The sequence below is a fragment of the Oncorhynchus mykiss genome, chromosome Y (assembly GCF_013265735.2).
Source record: "Oncorhynchus mykiss isolate Arlee chromosome Y, USDA_OmykA_1.1, whole genome shotgun sequence".
Lineage (NCBI taxonomy): Eukaryota > Metazoa > Chordata > Actinopteri > Salmoniformes > Salmonidae > Oncorhynchus > Oncorhynchus mykiss.
In genome coordinates this window covers 23,477,935-23,497,421 of record NC_048593.1, presented here as the reverse complement: position 1 = coordinate 23,497,421, position 19,487 = coordinate 23,477,935, and the positions used below count along the sequence as shown (strand labels likewise).

At 41.5% G+C, this 19,487-nt stretch overlaps 1 protein-coding gene across 10 annotated transcripts in view; it reads right to left on the bottom strand.

Annotated features, from left to right (window-relative positions):
* LOC110509345 (nuclear pore complex protein Nup214) overlaps positions 1-19,487 on the bottom strand; it is a 65,818-nt gene that overhangs the window by 36,796 nt on the left and 9,535 nt on the right. For 9 of the 10 annotated variants that reach the window (XR_005040344.1, XR_005040345.1, XR_005040347.1 and 6 more), the window contains exons 16-25: positions 17,650-17,799; positions 17,272-17,430; positions 16,957-17,063; positions 16,625-16,816; positions 16,128-16,139; positions 13,486-13,568; positions 13,315-13,398; positions 12,934-13,224; positions 12,518-12,685; positions 11,711-11,819 (exon numbers count right to left, since the gene is read on the bottom strand). Coding sequence is in view for 6 of the 10 variants with exons in the window: in XM_036967310.1 (XP_036823205.1) it covers positions 11,711-11,819; positions 12,518-12,685; positions 12,934-13,224; positions 13,315-13,398; positions 13,486-13,568; positions 16,128-16,139; positions 16,625-16,816; positions 16,957-17,063; positions 17,272-17,430; positions 17,650-17,799 (1,355 nt within the window). In the remaining 4 variants the exon portion in view is untranslated. The remainder of the gene's footprint in view (positions 1-11,710; positions 11,820-12,517; positions 12,686-12,933; positions 13,225-13,314; positions 13,399-13,485; positions 13,569-16,127; positions 16,140-16,624; positions 16,817-16,956; positions 17,064-17,271; positions 17,431-17,649; positions 17,800-19,487) is intronic. The other variant, XM_036967312.1, reaches the window with a different exon arrangement.

Genomic DNA, 19,487 nt, shown 5'->3' with positions numbered 1-19,487 from the left:
ACCAAAAATCTCAAAATCAGACCAAAGGACAGATTTCCACCGATGTAATGTCCATTGCTCGTGTTTCTTGGCCCAAGCAAGTCTCTTCTTATTATTATTGGTGTCCTTAAGTAGTGGTTTCTTTGCAGCAATTCGATTACGAAGGCCTGATTCACGCAGTCTCCTCTGAATAGTTGATGTTGAGATGTCTCTGTTACTTAGCATTTGTTTGGGCTGCAATTTCTGAGGCTGGTAACTCTAATGAACTTATGCTCTGCAGCAGAGGTAACTCTGGGTCTTCATGAGAGCCAGTTATCATAGCGCAATGGTTTTTGCGACTGCACTTGAACAAACTTTCAAAGTTCTTGAAATGTTCCGGATTGACTGACCTTCATGTCTTAAAGTAATGATGGACTGTCATTTCTCTTTCCTTATTTGAGCAGTTCTTGTCATAAAACGGACTTGGTCTTTTACCAAATAGTGCTATCTTCTGTATACCACCCCTACCTTGTCACAACACAATTGATTGGCTCAAATGTATTAAGGAAATCAATTCCACTAATTAACTTTTAACAAGGCAACTGTTAATTGAAATGCATTCCAGGTGACTACCTCATGAAGCTGATTGAGAAAATGCCAAGAGTGTGCAAATATGTCATCAAGGCAAAGGGTGGCCACTGAATAATATTTTTTGGTTACTACATGATTCCATGTGTCATTTCATAGTTGGTCTTCACTATTATTCTACAACAAAAATAAAGAAAAACCCTTGAATGAGTAGGTGTGTCCGAACTTGACTGGTACTGTACAGTGCCTTGCGAAAGTATTTGGCCCCCTTGAACTTTGCGACCTTTTGCCACATTTCAGGCTTCAAACATAAAGATATAAAACTGTATTTTTTTTGTGAAGAATCAACAACAAGTGGGACACAATCATGAAGTGGAACGACATTTATTGGATATTTCAAACTTTTTTAACAAATCAAAAACTGAAAAATTGGGAGTGCAAAATTATTCAGCCCCCTTAAGTTAATACTTTGTAGCACCACCTTTTGCTGCGATTACAGCTGTAAGTCGCTTGGGGTATGTCTCTATCAGTTTTGCACATCGAGAGACTGACATTTTTTTCCCCATTCCTCCTTGCAAAACAGCTCAAGCTCAGTGAGGTTGGATGGAGAGCATTTGTGAACAGCAGTTTTCAGTTCTTTCCACAGATTCTCGATTGGATTCAGGTCTGGACTTTGACTTGGCCATTCTAACACCTGGATATGTTTATTTTTGAACCATTCCATTGTAGATTTTGCTTTATGTTTTGGATCATTGTCTTGTTGGAAGACAAATCTCCGTCCCAGTCTCAGGTCTTTTGCAGACTCCATCAGGTTTTTTTCCAGAATGGTCCTGTATTTGGCTCCATCCATCTTCCCATCAATTTTAACCATCTTCCCTGTCCCTGCTGAAGAAAAGCAGGCCCAAACCATGATGCTGCCACCACCATGTTTGACAGTGGGGATGGTGTGTTCAGCTGTGTTGCTTTTACGCCAAACATAACGTTTTGCATTGTTGCCAAAAAGTTCAATTTTGGTTTCATCTGACCAGAGCACCTTCTTCCACATGTTTGGTGTGTCTCCCAGGTGGCTTGTGGCAAACTTTAAACTACACTTTTTATGGATATCTTTAAGAAATGGCTTTCTTCTTGCCACTCTTCCATAAAGGCCAGATTTGTGCAATATACGACTGATTGTTGTCCTATGGACAGAGTCTCCCACCTCAGCTGTAGATCTCTGCAGTTCATCCAGAGTGATCATGGGCCTCTTGGCTGCATCTCTGATCAGTCTTCTCCTTGTATGAGCTGAAAGTTTAGAGGGACGGCCAGGTCTTGGTAGATTTGCAGTGGTCTGATACTCCTTCCATTTCAATATTATCGCTTGCACAGTGCTCCTTGGGATGTTTAAAGCTTGGGAAATTTAAAGCTTGGGAAATCTTTTTGTATCCAAATCCGGCTTTAAACTTCTTCACAACAGTATCTCGGACCTGCCTGGTGTGTTCCTTGTTCTTCATGATGCTCTCTGCGCTTTTAACGGACCTCTGAGACTATCACAGTGCAGGTGCATTTATAAGGAGACTTGATTACACACAGGTGGATTGTATTTATCATCATTATGTAATTTAGGTCAACATTGGATCATTCAGAGATCCTCACTGAACTTCTGGAGAGAGTTTGCTGCACTGAAAGTAAAGGGGCTGAATAATTTTGCACGCCCAATTTTTCAGTTTTTGATTTGTTAAAAAAGTTTGAAATATCCAGTAAATGTCGTTCCACTTCATGATTGTGTCCCACTTGTTGTTGATTCTTCACAAAAAAATACAGTTTTATATCTTTATGTTTGAAGCCTGAAATGTGGCAAAAGGTCGCAAAGTTCAAGGGGGCCGAATACTTTCGCAAGGCACTGTACATGCAACTCTTGCAGGAGGATAGTCTCTCAACATGCAATACACTGCTCCAGGTAGTCTATTGGCCACAGATGACACAAGATGGCCCTAAAGAGGCAAAAGCTGCCTAGTTTGTTCCCAATTTCAACCAGTCCCACCCACTTTGCAAAGCAACTCAAAAAGAGTTCCAGGGGGGTGACCATCATTCCTCGTTCTGTAAGCCAGGCACTCCCTGGTCGATGTGCATTCAGATAAACGCTAAATAGTATATTAGTTACTATTGGTTATCCATAAACAATTGTCTTGGTTGTGTATTCTAATCTTCTAATCTTTGAGGTAAAGCTCTATAGTGTATAGTCCTCGTTTTCAACTTGAAGTCAGACTTTTCACACCATTAGAATTTGTGTGTGGGATTAGCACTCCTCCTGTGTCAATTGTTGTATTATACGTCAGGTCATAGACCCGATGAACAAGGTATTGGGACTTGAAAAACCTACTCCCAACTGACTTGAATTTTACACGGTATTTCTTTCAAAATTTTTGACTAGAGTACCAGTCAAAAGTCTGGACACACCTACTCATTCAAGGGTTTTTCCTTTATTTGTACTACTTTGTACATTGTAAAATAATAGTGAAGACATAACAAATATGAAATAACATATGGAATCATGTAGTAAAAAAAAAAAGAAAAAAGTGTTAAACAACTCAAAATATATTTGAGATTCTTTAAAGTAGCCACCCTTTTCCTTGATGACAGCTTTGCACACTCATGGCATTCTCTCAACCAGCTTCATGAGGAATGCTATTCCACCTATCTTTTCCCTGCTTTGAATGTGTGTGTAACCTGTATCTGTTACTTTTATCATTACTATCTATATTTCTCCTATAATCCCTGCCTGCCTTGTTTCATTCTGAAATATAAAGAATAACTGTTTGTTTGATCCTCTAATCCCCATTCCCTGTCTGATTCTGATTCTGTAGCTTATCACATTAGTACATCATTTTGCCATCACATCATCCTGTACATTCATTGCTTTACCCTGGTTATTTTGAAATACATTATTTATTTTGTAAAATATCTACTGTCTCCAAGAATGCATTGCCTTGTCATTTTAAGAACTAAATTGCCTTCAGAATTCCATGTTAACTGAAGTTGCATTGTAACTATTTAGAGAGACGCAGAGACAGAGAAGAGCAGGTGGCAGAGCTGGGGATGATCACTCAGCTCATCAGCCGCTTTCCTCATGGCCGTCTCAGTGCTGCATCAGTATGAGCACCACGCCACCCTGGGGAGCCCGCATGGATCAATAGACACACAAGCAAAGGACTGTGTGTGTGTGTGTCTGTGGAGGAAATAGCCTAAGCACTAAACAAGACAGACACACTGAACAGGCTTGACAGATATGCAATCTAAACGCTAATAGATCCTGGATCATCCGCTATAGACGTATAGCCAGTGAGGTTAGAGACAGAGGAGGATGTGTAGTGTAAAGTGACAGCTGATCTTCTGACAAAGTTTAATCACATGGTGATGAGTTTGAACTGTGGGGTGCCAATGCTGTCATCTTGAAGCCCACACTCACTCAAGCATGCCCAAGTCAGGCCAAGAAAAGCCAGTGAAATCCCATTGCCAACAGGGTCCCTTCCAGGGATAAGCTCTCTCATCAGGCAGTGCGAAAGATACTGGTAACTAGAGGTCGACCGATTATGATTTTTCAACACCGATACGGATTATTGGAGGACCAAAAAAAAGTCGATACCGATTAATTGGCCGATTGTCATTATTACAAATAAATAAAAACAATTACAACAATACTGAATGAACTTATTTTAACTTAATATAATACATCAATAAAATCAATTTAGCCTCAAATAAATAATGAAATATGTTCAATTTGGTTTAAATAATGCAAAAACAAAGTGTTGGAGAAGAAAGTAAAAGCGCAATATGTGCCATGTAAGAAAGCTAACGTTTAAGTTCCTTGCTCAGAACATAAGAAAGCTGGTGGTTCCTTTTAACATGAGTCTTCAATATTCCCAGGTAAGAAGTTTTAGGTTGTAGTTATTATTGGAATTATAGGACTATTTCTCTCTATACCTTGTGTATTTCATATACCTTTGACTATTGGATGTTCTTATAGCCACTTTACTATTGCCAGTGTAACAGTACAGCTTCCTTCCCTCTCCTCGCTCCTTCCTGGGCTCGAACCAGGAACACATCGACAACAGCCACTAGAGAAGTGACACAGTTTCACCTGCTTAATATTGCCTGCTAACCCAGATTTATTTTAGCTAAATATGCAGGTTTAAAAATATATACTTCTGTGTATTGATTTTAAGAAAGGCATTGATGTTTATGGTTAGGTACATGCATGTTGGCGCAACGACAGTCCTTTTTCGCGAATGCGCACCGCATCGATTATATGCAACGCAGGACACGCTAGATAAACCAGTAATATCATCAACCATGTGTAGTTAACTAGTGAGTATGATTGATTGTTTTTTATAAGAGAAGGTTAATGCTAGCTAGTGGTTAGAGCATTGGGCCAGTAACTGTAAAGGTTGCAAGATTGAATCCCCGAGCTGACAAGGTAAAAATCTGTCGTTCTGCCCCTGAATAAGGCAGTTAACCCACTGTACCTAGGCCGTCATTGAAAATAAGAATGTGTTCTTAACTGACTTGCCTAGTTAAATAAAAGGTGTAAAAAAAAATGATATTAAAAATAATATAATAAAAAAATAAAAATCTAATGGTAACTAACTCAAGATCTGTCACTGGTGTCGTTTTCAATGGGAGCAAATTAAGCATAGTGCGCAGAACAAGCAAGGTGGTGGGCATTGCCAAGCACTAGCTAGCGAGATCACATTGGTGCGTTTTAGCATATTTCCGTTATCCAATAACTCAATTCACCCATACACTCCTAAACAAAACCAAACAAAACCAAAACCAATGGATTCTAGTTTTGGGAACAGAAACCTGAATTGAGATTGATGAAACATTCAATGAGAAAATTGGCAGAAAGTCAGCCAAGTTTCATCTAGTTCCATCTTCTCTCACTTCACACCACTAGACTAAACAGGTGTTTCAGATTGCTACATCTTGTGAGACATTTGGCTCCTTCTTCCATCTGTGGCAGTACGGTGCACTGGAACACGAGTAGATAAGTAGTTTAACCAACAGTGAAGCATACAATAATTCAGAATTACTCCAAGCACGGTAAGGATTAGATAGGTGTAAGCAAAATGATGATGGCAGGTTTTTATTGGAGACTCCTCCATTTTGCTTACACCCAACTAATGATTTCAGATCTGCAAAGGCCGCAGCTAGGTGTTGTTTCTCCATGCTACAACGCATCCATAGTTAAAAACATGTCAGTTTGGTGAGCAGCACCTGGGTGTTGACCGCTCCCCCTACGGCTTGCCTTGGGTCACACCCACTGAATAATTCAGTGTCTCTCCATCAAAGTTGCATGGGCAGGCCTTAGCAGTGCATTAACTCAGATGAGAGAGCTCTGCTGTCGCCTGCGCTTTCCTAGGTGCTATAAAAGTCAAGCAGACACACGCGTCAGCTGTTCATTCCCAGGAAATTTTAATAAACACACCTTTTCTTTTTTTTGACCTTTATTTAACTAGGAAAGTCAGCTATGAACAAATTATTATGTACAATGACAGCCTACAGGGGAACAACTGCCTTGTTCAGGGGCAGAACGACAGATTTTTACCTTGTCAGCTTGGGGATTCGATCCAGCAACCTTTCGGTGCTCTAACCACTAGGCTACCTGCCGCCCCATGATGGTCTTCATCCATAACAGTCGGTTACATGGTAACTGAGCCAGCCCTACACACGCACGCACACAGCGTAACCTGGCACCAACAGACACACACATTTACAAGCACTGCTATGAATCAGCCCAGGTTTACAAGTCAGCTGGCTTTGACACTGCCAACCAGGCTAGGCCAGGCACCAGTGACCACCCAACTCCAGTGCAATGTTCCTGCTGTTAATTGGAACATAGTACACTGTAACTCTATCACACAGGCACTGAAGCTTGAAATTAAAAGACCACCCACGGATAAAATTAAATGAATTAATCAAAGTAAATCTTAATAGGAAGGATAGGAAGCTACAGCTGGCTATATGCTTGGAGGTGCTCTGCTCAAAAGACCATGACTGGCATGTTTAAGTAAGATACATTTTGTCAGTCGTGTGTGTGTGTGTGTGTGTGAGTAAGTAAAAGGGCATGAGATGACAGATGTAGTAACAAGAAAGAGAAATACAGGAAAGGAAGGACAGAGGAGAGAGAAAGGTTGTGTGAGAGAAAACACTATTACTGCTGCAGTTAGGTTTCCCCCCCATACACCAAATCCCATTCTCCGTCCGGACGTTGGCACGCCATCAAGTGAAAGGTCACAGTGGCTCTTGGCATCTGGCTGGCAGCAGCAGCTCTGATAATCTATACTATGTCCCCAGTTACACACCGTAGCTGGGGCAGGACAACACCACTACTGCAGTAAAGACAGGACAGGCTGGGGACATGGGATTAGTAAATGGCTGTTCCTGCGTACAGCTCTTCTGGGAAGTAATAACCTGCTTATAGGTGACTATTAGCCATGGATGATGTAGCTTGATGCTGTGGTGAAAAATAGGGAGCAGTGTCAAAGTAAGAGACAAAGAAGATCTCCCTAGACAAGGATGATGGGTAATGTGCATTTGACAGTCTTAAATGAAATCAAAATGTAAGGAGTTGTCTGAATAAATCAATTTATTCAAACTATTTCATTCCCAAATACCAGTTACTGTCTACAAAGAGTAGAACATTTGTGGGTTTATTCGTTATCTACACTTCAGAAGCATAAAATGCACTTTCAACTGCTCCTTCCCCCAAGAACAATTATTATGAAAACAGAAACTGCTGACGGTACAAATTGAAGGTCCTCCTCCACCCTCCAGTCTGAATGTGCTGTGACATTGGGGAGTGACATTCTCTCTCTGTCATTATGACAACAGGGACACAGGCCTGTATTAGGGCTGGGAATTGCCAGGGGCTTCAAGATATTACAATACTTAAGTGCAGATACAATATGTACTGCGATTCTCACGATTAAATATGTAATGTGATTCGATACGGTGATTTTTTATTGCGATTCAATGTTCCAAACATATTGCTCACCGTATGTCTGCTAGAAGGACAAGCGAGAGCATGAGGAAACGAGTTTTGATCAGTCATGGAAATAAAAGTGCTGAAAGCAAATTTGCCCCCAATTTAAAAAGATGGAGAACAACACTATGAAGGAAAAAATACTGGAGTTTTGGTGCAGGTACAACTAACTAACATTAAAAATAATATTGCGATATCAAAACGATACATCATCAAAAATAATATCCCGATATGTAACTATTTATCCCCCATCACTAGCCTGCACCCGTATGCCAGCTGCCAACATCTGTCCATTCTGTCCAACCTTGCACCGCTCAGTCCCTCTGGCATTGACAAATGACATGCACAGCTGTCATCAACAGCCATTTATATCAGAAATTGCAGTGACACAAGAGGTCAAAAATTGAGCACACTCACGCAAGCGTGACGGGAGTCTGTGTGTGCATCCAATGTATGCACTTTTTGGGAAGTGTGCGTATGTGTGTGTGATCTCAAAGCTCTAATACACATCTCAAATTATTGAGCAACGTTAAGTCTTTAATTAGCGGCGTTCCATCTGACTCTTTAAGTCACAAGGTCAGGATGTCAGCCATCTAACCGTCACTCTAGGCTCTAAAGGCACCCGTATAGTAGGTTCGGTTTGATCTTAGCAGAAGGCGACACAAACGTCTGTTCCTCCAAATACTCCCTTTAAAAGAAAAAAGTGTGTGCCTGAACAGCCTAAAGAAACCTGACGAACGCAAAAAGTCCGAACACTTCCATCATTTGTGCGCAAACGGTTTCCACTGGGAAGCATGTAACAGGCTTATGGTTGGTAGAAATCTACTGTTGTATGAATGCTTCTCTAAGCATGTTTGGAGGGTCTTGATCTTGCCAATCCAACCTCAAAAACAGCTGGAACTTTGGTGACTACTGAAAATTGTTTTAAACCTCCCGCTTTGGGCTGAATGTGTCAATGTGTACTTCATACAGTGGGGCAAAAAAGTATTTAGTCAGCCACCAATTGTGCAAGTTCTCCCACTTAAAAAGATGAGAGGCCTGTCATTTTCATCATAGGTACACTTCAACTATGACAGACAAAATGAGAAGGAAATAAATCCAGAAAATCACATTGTAGGATTTTTAATGAATTTATTTGCAAATTATGGTGGAAAATAAGTATTTGGTCACCTACAAACAAGCAAGATTTCTGGCTCTCACAGACCTGTAACAACTTCTTTAAGAGCCTCCTCTGTCCTCCACTCATTACCTGCATTAATGGCACCTGTTTGAACTTGTTATCAGTATAAAAGACATCTGTCCACAACCTCAAACAGTCACACTCCAAACTCCACTATGGCCAAGAACAAAGAGCTGTCAAAGGACACCAGAAACAAAATTGTAGACCTGCACCAGGCTGGGAAGACTGAATCTGCAATAGGTAAGCAGCTTGGTTTGAAGAAATCAACTGTGGGAGCAATTATTAGGAAATGGAAGACATACAAAACCACTGATAATCTCCCTCGATCTGGGGCTCCACGCAAGATCTCACCCTGTGGGGTCAAAATGATCACAAGAACGGTGAGCAAAAATCCCAGAACCACACGGGGGGACCTAGTGAATGACCTGCAGAGAGCTGGGACCAAAGTAAAAAAGCCTACCATCAGTAACACACTACGCCGCCAGGGACTCAAATCCTGCAGTGCCAGACGTGTCCCCCTGCTTAAGCCAGTACATGTCCAGGCCCGTCTGAAGTTTGCTAGAGAGCATTTGGATGATCCAGAAGAAGATTGGGAGAATGTCATATGGTCAGATGAAACCAAAATATAACTTTTTGGTAAAAACTCAACTCGTCGTGTTTGGAGGACAAAGAATGCTGAGTTGCATCCAAAGAACACCATACCTACTGTGAAGCATGGGGGTGGAAACATCATGCTTTGGGGCTGTTTTTCTGCAAAGGGACCAGGACGACTGATCCGTGTAAAGGAAAGAATGAATGGGGCCATGTTTCGTGAGATTTTGAGTGAAAACATCCTTCCATCAGCAAGGGCATTGAAGATGAAACGTGGCTGGGTCTTTCAGCATGACAATGATCCCAAACACACCGCCCGGGCAATTAAGGAATGGCTTCGTAAGAAGCATTTCAAGGTCCTGGAGTGGCCTAGCCAGTCTCCATATCTCAACCCCATAGAAAATCTTTGGAGGGAGTTGAAAGTCCATGTTGCCCAGTAACAGCCCCAAAACATCACTGCTCTAGAGGATATCTGCATGGAGGGATCGGCCAAAATACCAGCAACAGTGTGTGAAAACCTTGTGAAGACTTACAGAAAACATTTTACCTCTGTCATTGCCAACAAAGGGTATATAACAAAGTATTGAAATAAACTTTTGTTATTGACCAAATACTTATTTTCCACCATAATTTGCAAATAAATTCATAAAAAATCCTACAATGTGATTTTCTGGATTTTTTTTCCTCATTTTGTCTGTCATAGTTGAAGTGTACCTTTGATGAAAATTACAGGCCTCTCTCATCTTTTTAAGTGGGAGAACTTGCACAATTGGTGGCTGACTAAATACTTTCTTGCCCCACTGTATATGCATAATCTATGAGCAGTACTACTGTGTTACCTCAATTAGCCACAAAATCCAGTTTGAAAGTTACTTTTTCTGGAAACTTATGTGCCATTTTCCCTGGGCGAGCCCCCTAGCAATTCGATTTATAGCCAATGAACTTCAGCCCCTCGCTATTTGAGTGACAGATAGCAAGATGCACACACAGCAGAACTACTGGCTAAAAAGTATACAAAAGTACCGGAGAATCTCTTTAATGCTTAGTCTCTAGACATATTCACATAAAAATACTTTATGTCTTTTTGTGTGTGTTGATCTTAAGGGTTCAATATCATGCTTTAGTCTAGTCTATACACCAATGCCCTTCACATATACCCCATTAGCGTTATAACCTGGGTGTCCTACGGTTGTTTATTTCACCCTTGCGTTTTATGATTGCTCAATTCTGTGTGTATTTGTGCTCTCAGATTAATTGATCAGTTTATTGCTGGTCATCTTGTAACATACACACAGAGACAGAGAGGCAGAGAGAGGAGAGAGTGAAAGAATGGCAGTGCTATGCCTTGTGCTGTTGTGGCCCCCAGCATATGGACTAGAGGCCTGGGATATGCCAGCTGTGATGGAACTCGCACAAAAGATCCCAAACCACACATATTGTACATGGGCGTATGCAGCCACACGAATAGACAAACGGCATAGGCTAGTACCCCCCCCCCCAGGACAGGACGTAAACTCACAACACGCACACACTTTATATCATGGTCCATTGCCCACGTGTATGCCCATCCCCCACATACACATCCCCCCCCATGCAGCGCCAGTCTAGTGCTGTGACCGTCTATGTGCTGGACCAGGGGAAGTATTTCACAGTATGTTTTGTGTACTGTATATGGCACACTCGCTCCCCACGTTCTTTTCATTGCCCCTATTTGTATGTGGCTGTATCTTTCTGCCTCAGCGAGTCACTGTAAACATGCCTCACCAAGCTAAAATAACAATTCTCTCCCTCTCCCCCTCTCTTCCTCTACCGTGACCTCATTTTAAAGCCTGGCCAATCGGAAGACCCTGCATCGCTCAAACTCAAAAAAAATACACGTTATGCTTATTAGACTAAGGAAGACGTATTTCCGTGACTTGAGTTGTTTAAAAAAAGAGAAACAGATTCACTGTGGCAGACCCCAAGGGACACCGTGAGGGACACAGCACTGTCAGCAGACCCAACACTGCAGTGCACAGTACTTTAACTTAGACAAACAGAAACACACACAAGAAAGCTGCTGTGTACAATATTTATGTGGACTGTAGGTTCAGTGTAAAGTAATGGTGAGTCAGATTGGAATCATCCAATTATTGTAATATTGTAGTGGTATGAGATAGGAATCCTTCAGCCGTGCTCCTAATCACGAGAAATGTATTTACTTTGTCACATTTCTTATCTACATATATATTTTTTAAATATAATGTCTTATCTATGTGCATATATTTTGTGTTTTGGGGACTGCAATCAGAAAAAAGTAAAAGTAGGCTGTTGAAAGTAGGCTCCAGGTAAAGCCTTGATGAAGAGGGATGGTAATAAAGATGAAGACTTACTTGATCACAGTGGATACAGGCAGTGGCGGTCCTTTGTCCTTGAGCTCCTGGACGTTGACCACCTGGGGAACGGTCTTCAGGGTAGACTCTGCCAGAGAAGAACTGACCACTGGTTGTCCACAAAGAAGAAAAATCAAATGATCATCATCATTATACAAAAGTGATAAAATACATGCAAAAGCATGTTGCTATTCTTGCAAAGGATGCAAACATTTTACTCAAACTATTATATTAATCTGACTATCCACAATAATAGCATAATTGTGTGCATCTAACAGTACTAAATGTCACGTTATGTTGGGTTACTGACACAGACGTATACTAGCATGAATAGGCCTAATTGATTAAAAGTACGGTTTAGATAATTGAATTTGTTGACTAAAGTTTTATCAACCATAATTCTGCATCGTAAAACCATGGGGTTGTCAGTTCACCAGTGATCCTGGTCTTTGTCTCCCCATGGTGTCAGAGTATGAATATGGCATGAAGACAGATGGTGAGCAGAAAAGCTTTACCAGTCACTAAAGCTCTGCTGTTTTCAGTGTAGCGAGACCACCAATGAAAGCTTCTTCCCAGATTGAAAAATTAACAAACTAGCAAGTTATACTACCGAGGTTAAAAGAGCATAATATGGTCGAACAATACGGAAACAGGTCCCATGTCCTGTGCGGAGCAGAAAATGAAACATTGATAGATTCTTTACTAGGCAAATGCAACGTTGTATGGGAGTTACAGTGACAGAAAAACAGTCACAAAGGCATTACACTTTCCATTATTTGCAACCTACAAAGGTCAAGCCCCGCCTACCTGTTTTCTGATTAGCCATTTGCCTGAGGAAAGCAGCTTTAGCAGCAGCCTGTTGGGCAGGGAGGGGGACGGGTGTGGCCTTCTCAGTGGGAGGGGCTCCGTGCTTCACCGTCTTAGTGGCTAGTGCCGTGCTGTCCGCACCTCCCATGTTGATCTTATTGGTTGGAACTAGAAAAATCGCTAAAGATGTTAGTACATTTGATAACTTACTGTACAACAGACCAGCTCTCTGAAAACCACATTGAACAGCACATTGTCATATGGTTGGCAGTCCCCTCTCTGTCCTGATGGTTGTTACTAGAAGATAAAACATGCAATACAAACTACATAGTACAACAGCAAAGTTTTAGAACCTCTTGTTATCTGACCAACCTGGTTAAATAAAGGTAAACTAAAAAGTCAATGGAGTTTCCTACCTGTGCTTAGGATGGGGCTGAGTCCCAGGCCCAGGCCCTGGTGCACCTTGCTGAAAGGAGTGGACTGGATGGCACCAAACCCTGGGGCTATGGAAGGGGTGCGTACCACCGTGGGGTGGCGGGGCATAGAGGTGGGCAGCACGGGGAGGGGGGCAGGCTCGGGCTCCGGTTCCTCCTCAAAACAGTGGGAGTAGTCTGGGTCAAGGGCCTGAGACAGGGAGGAGGTGGAGCTCACATCGTCCAGATCCTCGTAGTAATTGGGAGAGAGGAAGGCCGAGCGGAACAGGTTGGCTGGGGTAAAAGATGGAACCATTCAGGAGAAGTACATTCCACACATTACTTACACTACACTGCTCACTATGTTCTGTGTGTTGGGAGTACCTGGAGCGGTGGAGCGGACTGGTGGTGTCTGCCTCTTGGAGAGGAAGTTACGCAATTGAGACTGCTTCACTGGAGACATCTTGGCTGAAGAAGTGGAAAGAATCATAATACATTTACATCACTCAAGAACAATAGTTAACACAGTGAGACACGGGTTGGAAAGTACTTTACCTGAAGACTGTAAGGTCTTAGGAATGGTGTCTAGACTGGCTTTCAGGAGTGCATCTCTCAAACTCTCCAGCTCGTTGTCCAAACTATTAAACACAAAAGTATTTTTTTTCTATAACCAGGTAGGCCAGTTGAGAACAAATTCTCATTTACAACTGCGACCTGGCCAAGATAAAGCAAAACAGTTCGACAAAAACAACAGTTACACATGGGATAAACAAACGTACAGTCAATAACACAATAGAAACATCTGTATAGTGTGTGCAAAGGAAGTAAAGAGGTAAGGCAATAAATAGGCCAATAGTGGCAAAGTAATTACAACTGATCAATTTACACTGGAGTGATATATGTGCAGATGAGGATGTGCAAGTAGAAATACTGGTGTGCAAAAGAGCAGAAAAACAAAAACAAATATGGGGATGAGGTATGTAGTTGGTTGGATGGGCTATTTACAGATGGGCTGTGTACAGCTGCAGCGATCGATAAGCTGCTCTGACAGCTAACGCTTAAAGTTAGTGAGGGAGATATAAGTCTCCAACTTCAGTGATTTTTGCAATTCGTTACAGTCATTGGCAGCAGAGAACTACAAGGAAAGGCGGCCAAAGTAGGTGTTGGCTTTGGGGATGACCAGTGAAATATACCTGCTGGACCGTGTGCTACGAGTGGGTGCTGCTATTGTGACCAGTGAGCTGAGATAAGGCGGGGCTTTACCTAGCAAAGACTTATAGATGACCTAGAGCCAGTGGGTTTGGCGACGAATATGTAGCGAGGACCAGCCAACGAGAGCATACAGGTCGCAGTGGTGGGTAGTATATGGGGCTTTGGGGACAAAACGGATGGCACTGTGATAGACTGCATCCAATTTGCTGAGTAAAGTGTTGGAGGCTATTTTGTAAATTACATCGCCAAAGTCAAGGATCGGTAGGATAGTCAGTTTTACGAGGGTGTGTTTTAGAGGTCGACCGATAATGATTTTTCAACTCCGATACCGATTATTGGAGAACCAAAAAAAGCTGATACTGATTAATCGGCCGATTTGTTTTATTTATTTGTTGTAATTGTCATTATTACAATACTGAATGAACACTTATTTTAACTTAATATAATACATCAATAAAATCAATTTAGCCTCAAATAAATAATGAAATATGTTCAATTTGGTTTAAATAATGCAAAAAAAAAAAGTGTTGGAGAAGAAACTAAAAGTGCAATATGTGCCATGTAAGAAAGCAAACGTTTAAGTTCCTTGCTCAGAACATAAGTACATATGAAAGCTGGTGGTTCCTTTTAACATGAGTCTTCAATATTCCCAGGTAAGAAGTTTTAGGTTGTAGTTATTATAGGAATTATAGGACTATTTCTCTCTATACCATTTGTATTTCATTAACCTTTGACTATTTGGATGTTCTTATAGGCACTTTACTATAGCCAGTGTAACAGTATAGCTTCCGTCCCTCTCCTCACTCCTACCTGGGCTCGAACCAGGAACACAACGACAACAGCCACCCTCGAAGCAGCGTTACCCATGCAGAGCAAGGGGAACAACTACTCCAAGTCTCAGAGCGAGTGACATTTGAAACGCTATTAGCGCGCACCCCGCTAACTAGCTAGCCATTTCAAATTGATTACACCAGCCTAATCTTGGGAGTTGATAGGCTTGAAGTCATAAACAGCGCAATGCTTGAAGCATTGCGAAGAGCTGGCAAAACGCACAAAATTGCTGTTTGAATGAATGATTACGAGCCTGCAGGTGCCTACCATCACTGAGTCAGACTGCTCTATCAAATCATAGACTTAATTATAACGTAATAACACACAGAAATACGAGCCTTAGGTCATTAATATGGTTGAATCCGGAAACTATCATCTCGAAAACAAAACATTTTTTCAGTGAAATATGGAACAGTTACGTATTTTATCTAACGGGTGGCATCCATAAGTCTAAATATTCCTGTTACATTGCACAACCTTCAATGTTATGTCATAATTACGTAACATCCTGGCAAATTAGTTCGCAACGAGCCAGACGGCCCAAACTGTTGCATATACCCTGACTCTGCATGCAATGAACGCAAGAAAAGTGACACAATTTCACCTGGTTAATATTGCCTGCTAACCTGGATTTCTTTTAGCTAAATATGCAGGTTTAAAAATATATACTTCTGTGTATTGATTTTAAGAAAGTCATTGATGTTTATGGTTAGGTACAGTCGTGCAACGATTGTGCTTTTTTCGCAAATGTGCTTTTGTTAAATCATCCCCCGTTTGGCGAAGTTGGCTGTCTTTGTTAGGAAGAAAAAGTCTTCACACAGTTCGCAATGAGCCAGGCGGCCCAAACTGCTGCATATACCCTGACTCTGTTGCAAGAGAAGTGACAAAGAAATTCATGTTAGCAGGCAATATTAACTAAATATGCAGGTTTAAAAATATATACTTGTGTATTGATTTTAAGAAAGGCATTGATGTTTAGGTACACGTTGGAGCAACGACAGTCCTTTTTCGCGAATGCGCACCGCATCGATTATATGCAACGCAGGACACACTAGATAAACTAGTAATTTCATCAACCATGTGTAGTTAACTAGTGATTATGATTGATTGATTGTTTTTTTATAAGAGAAGTTTAATGCTAGCTAGCAACTTACCTTGGCTTCTTACTGCATTCGCGTAACAGGCAGGCTCCTCGTGGAGTGCAATGAGAGGCAGGTGGTTAGAGCGTTAGACTAGTTAACCATAAGGTTTGCAAGATTGAATCCTCGAGCTGACAAGGTAAAAATTTGTCATGCTGTCCCTGAACAAGGCAGTTAACCCACCGTTACTAGGCCGTCATTGAAAATTAGAATGTGTTCTTAACTGACTTGCCTAGTTAAATAAAGGTGTAAAATATATATATATTTTTAAATCAGTGTCCAAAAATACCATTCCGATTAATTGGTCGACCTCTAGTATGTTTGGCAGCATGAGAACTGAGTTCATGAGGACTGATAGCCTACTTCATTTTTAATCCACTGTGCATCATTATTTGCAACACACACATGCCCCAATGAACATTTGACATATAAAAAAACTAAACAGACCAAAAACATCCTCGTGCTGCTACATATCTGGCCATTGTATTTCAGGTATACACCCTTGTACATACCCCTGTTCTGTGGGGGTGGCTGCAGCGGGCTGGGTGGGGCCAGGGGTACTCCAGGCTGCAGTCTTGTTGTAGAGCCGCAGGGCATGGAGGTCTTTGACCAGTGTGTCCAGTCTCTGCTTCTGCTGGTTGATGATGTCCAGGTTGTTGGCCAGGGCCGTGAACAGAGCCTCCCTTTCTGGGACAATCATGTGTCTGGGAGAGACAGGAGTCACAGAGGGAATTGGTTAGAAAGGAAACATTTAACATACAATGAATGATAATGAGAAAATTGTCATAGGAAATGAATTACAGGTAAAAAATTAAAAGTGATCTATTTTATTTTTCTCACTAACTTCTGTTTCTTCTTCTTCTTCTCCAGATGTTTCTCCCACTCCAGGTCCAACACGTCGTTCACATCCTCCACAGCAAACTTCACATACTGGTACAGCCTGCGGATCTCCTGGTTAAGGGGAAAAAAACAGGAGGAAATTAAGTCTGCTGTACAAAAAACTGTTTAACATGTGTCATCTTGTTCAATAGTGTTTTGCCTTTGCCATTTCTAAAACATCCACTCTGATGAATCATGGAAGTTCCCTTTACACACCCAACCATCCATCTCATCCTCCCATAATGTATAGAGCAATCATCCTCCTCCACCCCAGGCTTACCTTGAGTTGGTCTTCACTGCGTGGGTCCAGTGGTTTCTTGTACAGCAGCTGCAGGTAGCCTCTGTCTCTGTTGAGCTCACTCATGGCCTTGGCGTCCTCTGCACCGGCAAAGCCCTCCAGCATGGTGGTTTTCAGAGTGCTGATGTCCCCATGGAGAGACTGGGGAGAACAAGAACACACACATGGTTAGAGCCTATGAGGGATAGAAAGGGTCTTTAGGAGGTTGTAGTGTGTGTGGTACCAGTTTGTTGTGTGTTATTTTGAATTGGACACAACTGGATACATTAACAATGTCAACTTCACCAAGCTTCATGTCCTGATTCAGACTGGCTTTACCTCTCATTTTAATAATACAATCTAATCAAATTCAGTTCGTACCTCAGTGGTTTCTTTAATCTCCAGTGTGAAGACGTGGAGGTCTTTAGACTCTTTCCTCAGCTCCTTCATCTCCTCTATGGTGCCCACTCTAAAGTCTGCCTTGTGGCTGCGCGCCTTCAGGTCAGCCAGCTCCTTCTGGAAATGGCCAATCTGAGAGGAACACAATCAGCATGAAGCTACCACAAGGACAATATACTTACTGTGTTAACTACAGTGATTATGTGAGGTTATGACAACAAACAGCATTAAGTAATTAAATAGCAGTAGTTTAAATCTGGAATCCTTACTTGGTGAAACAGCTACGCCCATTTGGAATATTAACAACAAAGAAGTTACTTTAAACAACGGCCATCAATGCACACGCAACAGAACACCAGAATATACAGTACCAGTCAAGTTTGAACAAACCTACCGATTCAAGGGTTTTTATACATTTTTACTATTTTCTACATTGTAGAATAATAGTGAAGATATCAAAACTATGTAAGGCCATTCTACTGCCAGTGTTTGTCTATGGAGATTTTATACACCTGTCAGCAACGGGTGTGGCTGAAATAGCCAAATCCACTAATTTGAAGGGGTGTCCACATACTTTCTTCTATACAGAACCATTTTTTACATTTTCGACATTGTAGAATAATAGTTTAGACTTCAACACTATTAAACAACACATATGGAAGCATGTAGTAACCAAAAAAGCGTTAAAACAAATCAAAATATATTTTATATTTGAGATTAGTAGCCACCCTTTGCCTTGGTGACAGCGTTGCACACTCTTGGCATTCTCTCGTCACCTGGAATGCATTTCAATTAACAGGTGTGCCTTGCTAAAAGTTAATATGTTCTTAATGCGTTTGAGCCAATCAGTTGTGTTGTGACAAGGTAGGGGTAGTAGACAGAAGATAGCCCTGTTTGGTAAAAGACCAATATTATTGCAAGAACAGATCAAATAAGCAAAGAGAAATGACAGTCCATCATTACATGAAGGTCAGTCAATGTGGAAAACTTCAAGAACTTTCAAAGTTTCTTCAAGAGCAGTTGCAAAAACCATCAGGCGCTATGATGAAACTGTCTCTCATGAGGACCGCCACAGGAAAGGAAGACCCAGAGTTACCTCTGCTGCAGAGAATAAGTTCATTAGAGTTACCAGCCTCAGATTGCAGCCCAAACAAATGCTTCAGAGTTCAAGTAAGAGACATCTCAACATCAACTATTCAGAGGAGACTGCGTGAATCAGGCCTTCATGGTCAAATTGCTGCAAAGAAACTACTACTAAAGGACACCAATAAGAAGAAGAGACTTGCTTGGGCCAAGAAACACGAGCAATGGACATTAGACAAGTGGAAATCTGCCCTTTGGTCTGATGAGATCAAAGTGGAGATTTTTGGTTCTAACCACCGTGTCTTTATGAGACGCAGAGTAGGTAAACGGATGATCGCCGCATGTATGGTTCCCACCGCATTGAGGTGATGGTGTTTTGCTTGTGACACTGTCAGTGATTTTTTATAATTCAAGGCACACTTAACCAGCAAGGCTACCACAGCATTCTGCAGCAATATACCATCCTATTTGGTTTGCGCTTAGTGGGACATTTACCCGACCTCAACCCAACTGAGATGGTTTGGGATGAGAGACCAAGAAGTGAAGGAAAAGCAGCCGACAAGTGGTCAGCATATGTGGGAGCTCCTTCAAGACTGTTGGAAATACATTCCTCATGAAGCTGGTTGAGAGAATGCCAAGAGTGTGCAAAGCTGTCATCAACGCAAAGGGTGGCTACTTTGAAGAAACTAAAATATATTTTGATTTGTTTTTATGGGTTTTATTTCATAGTTTTGATG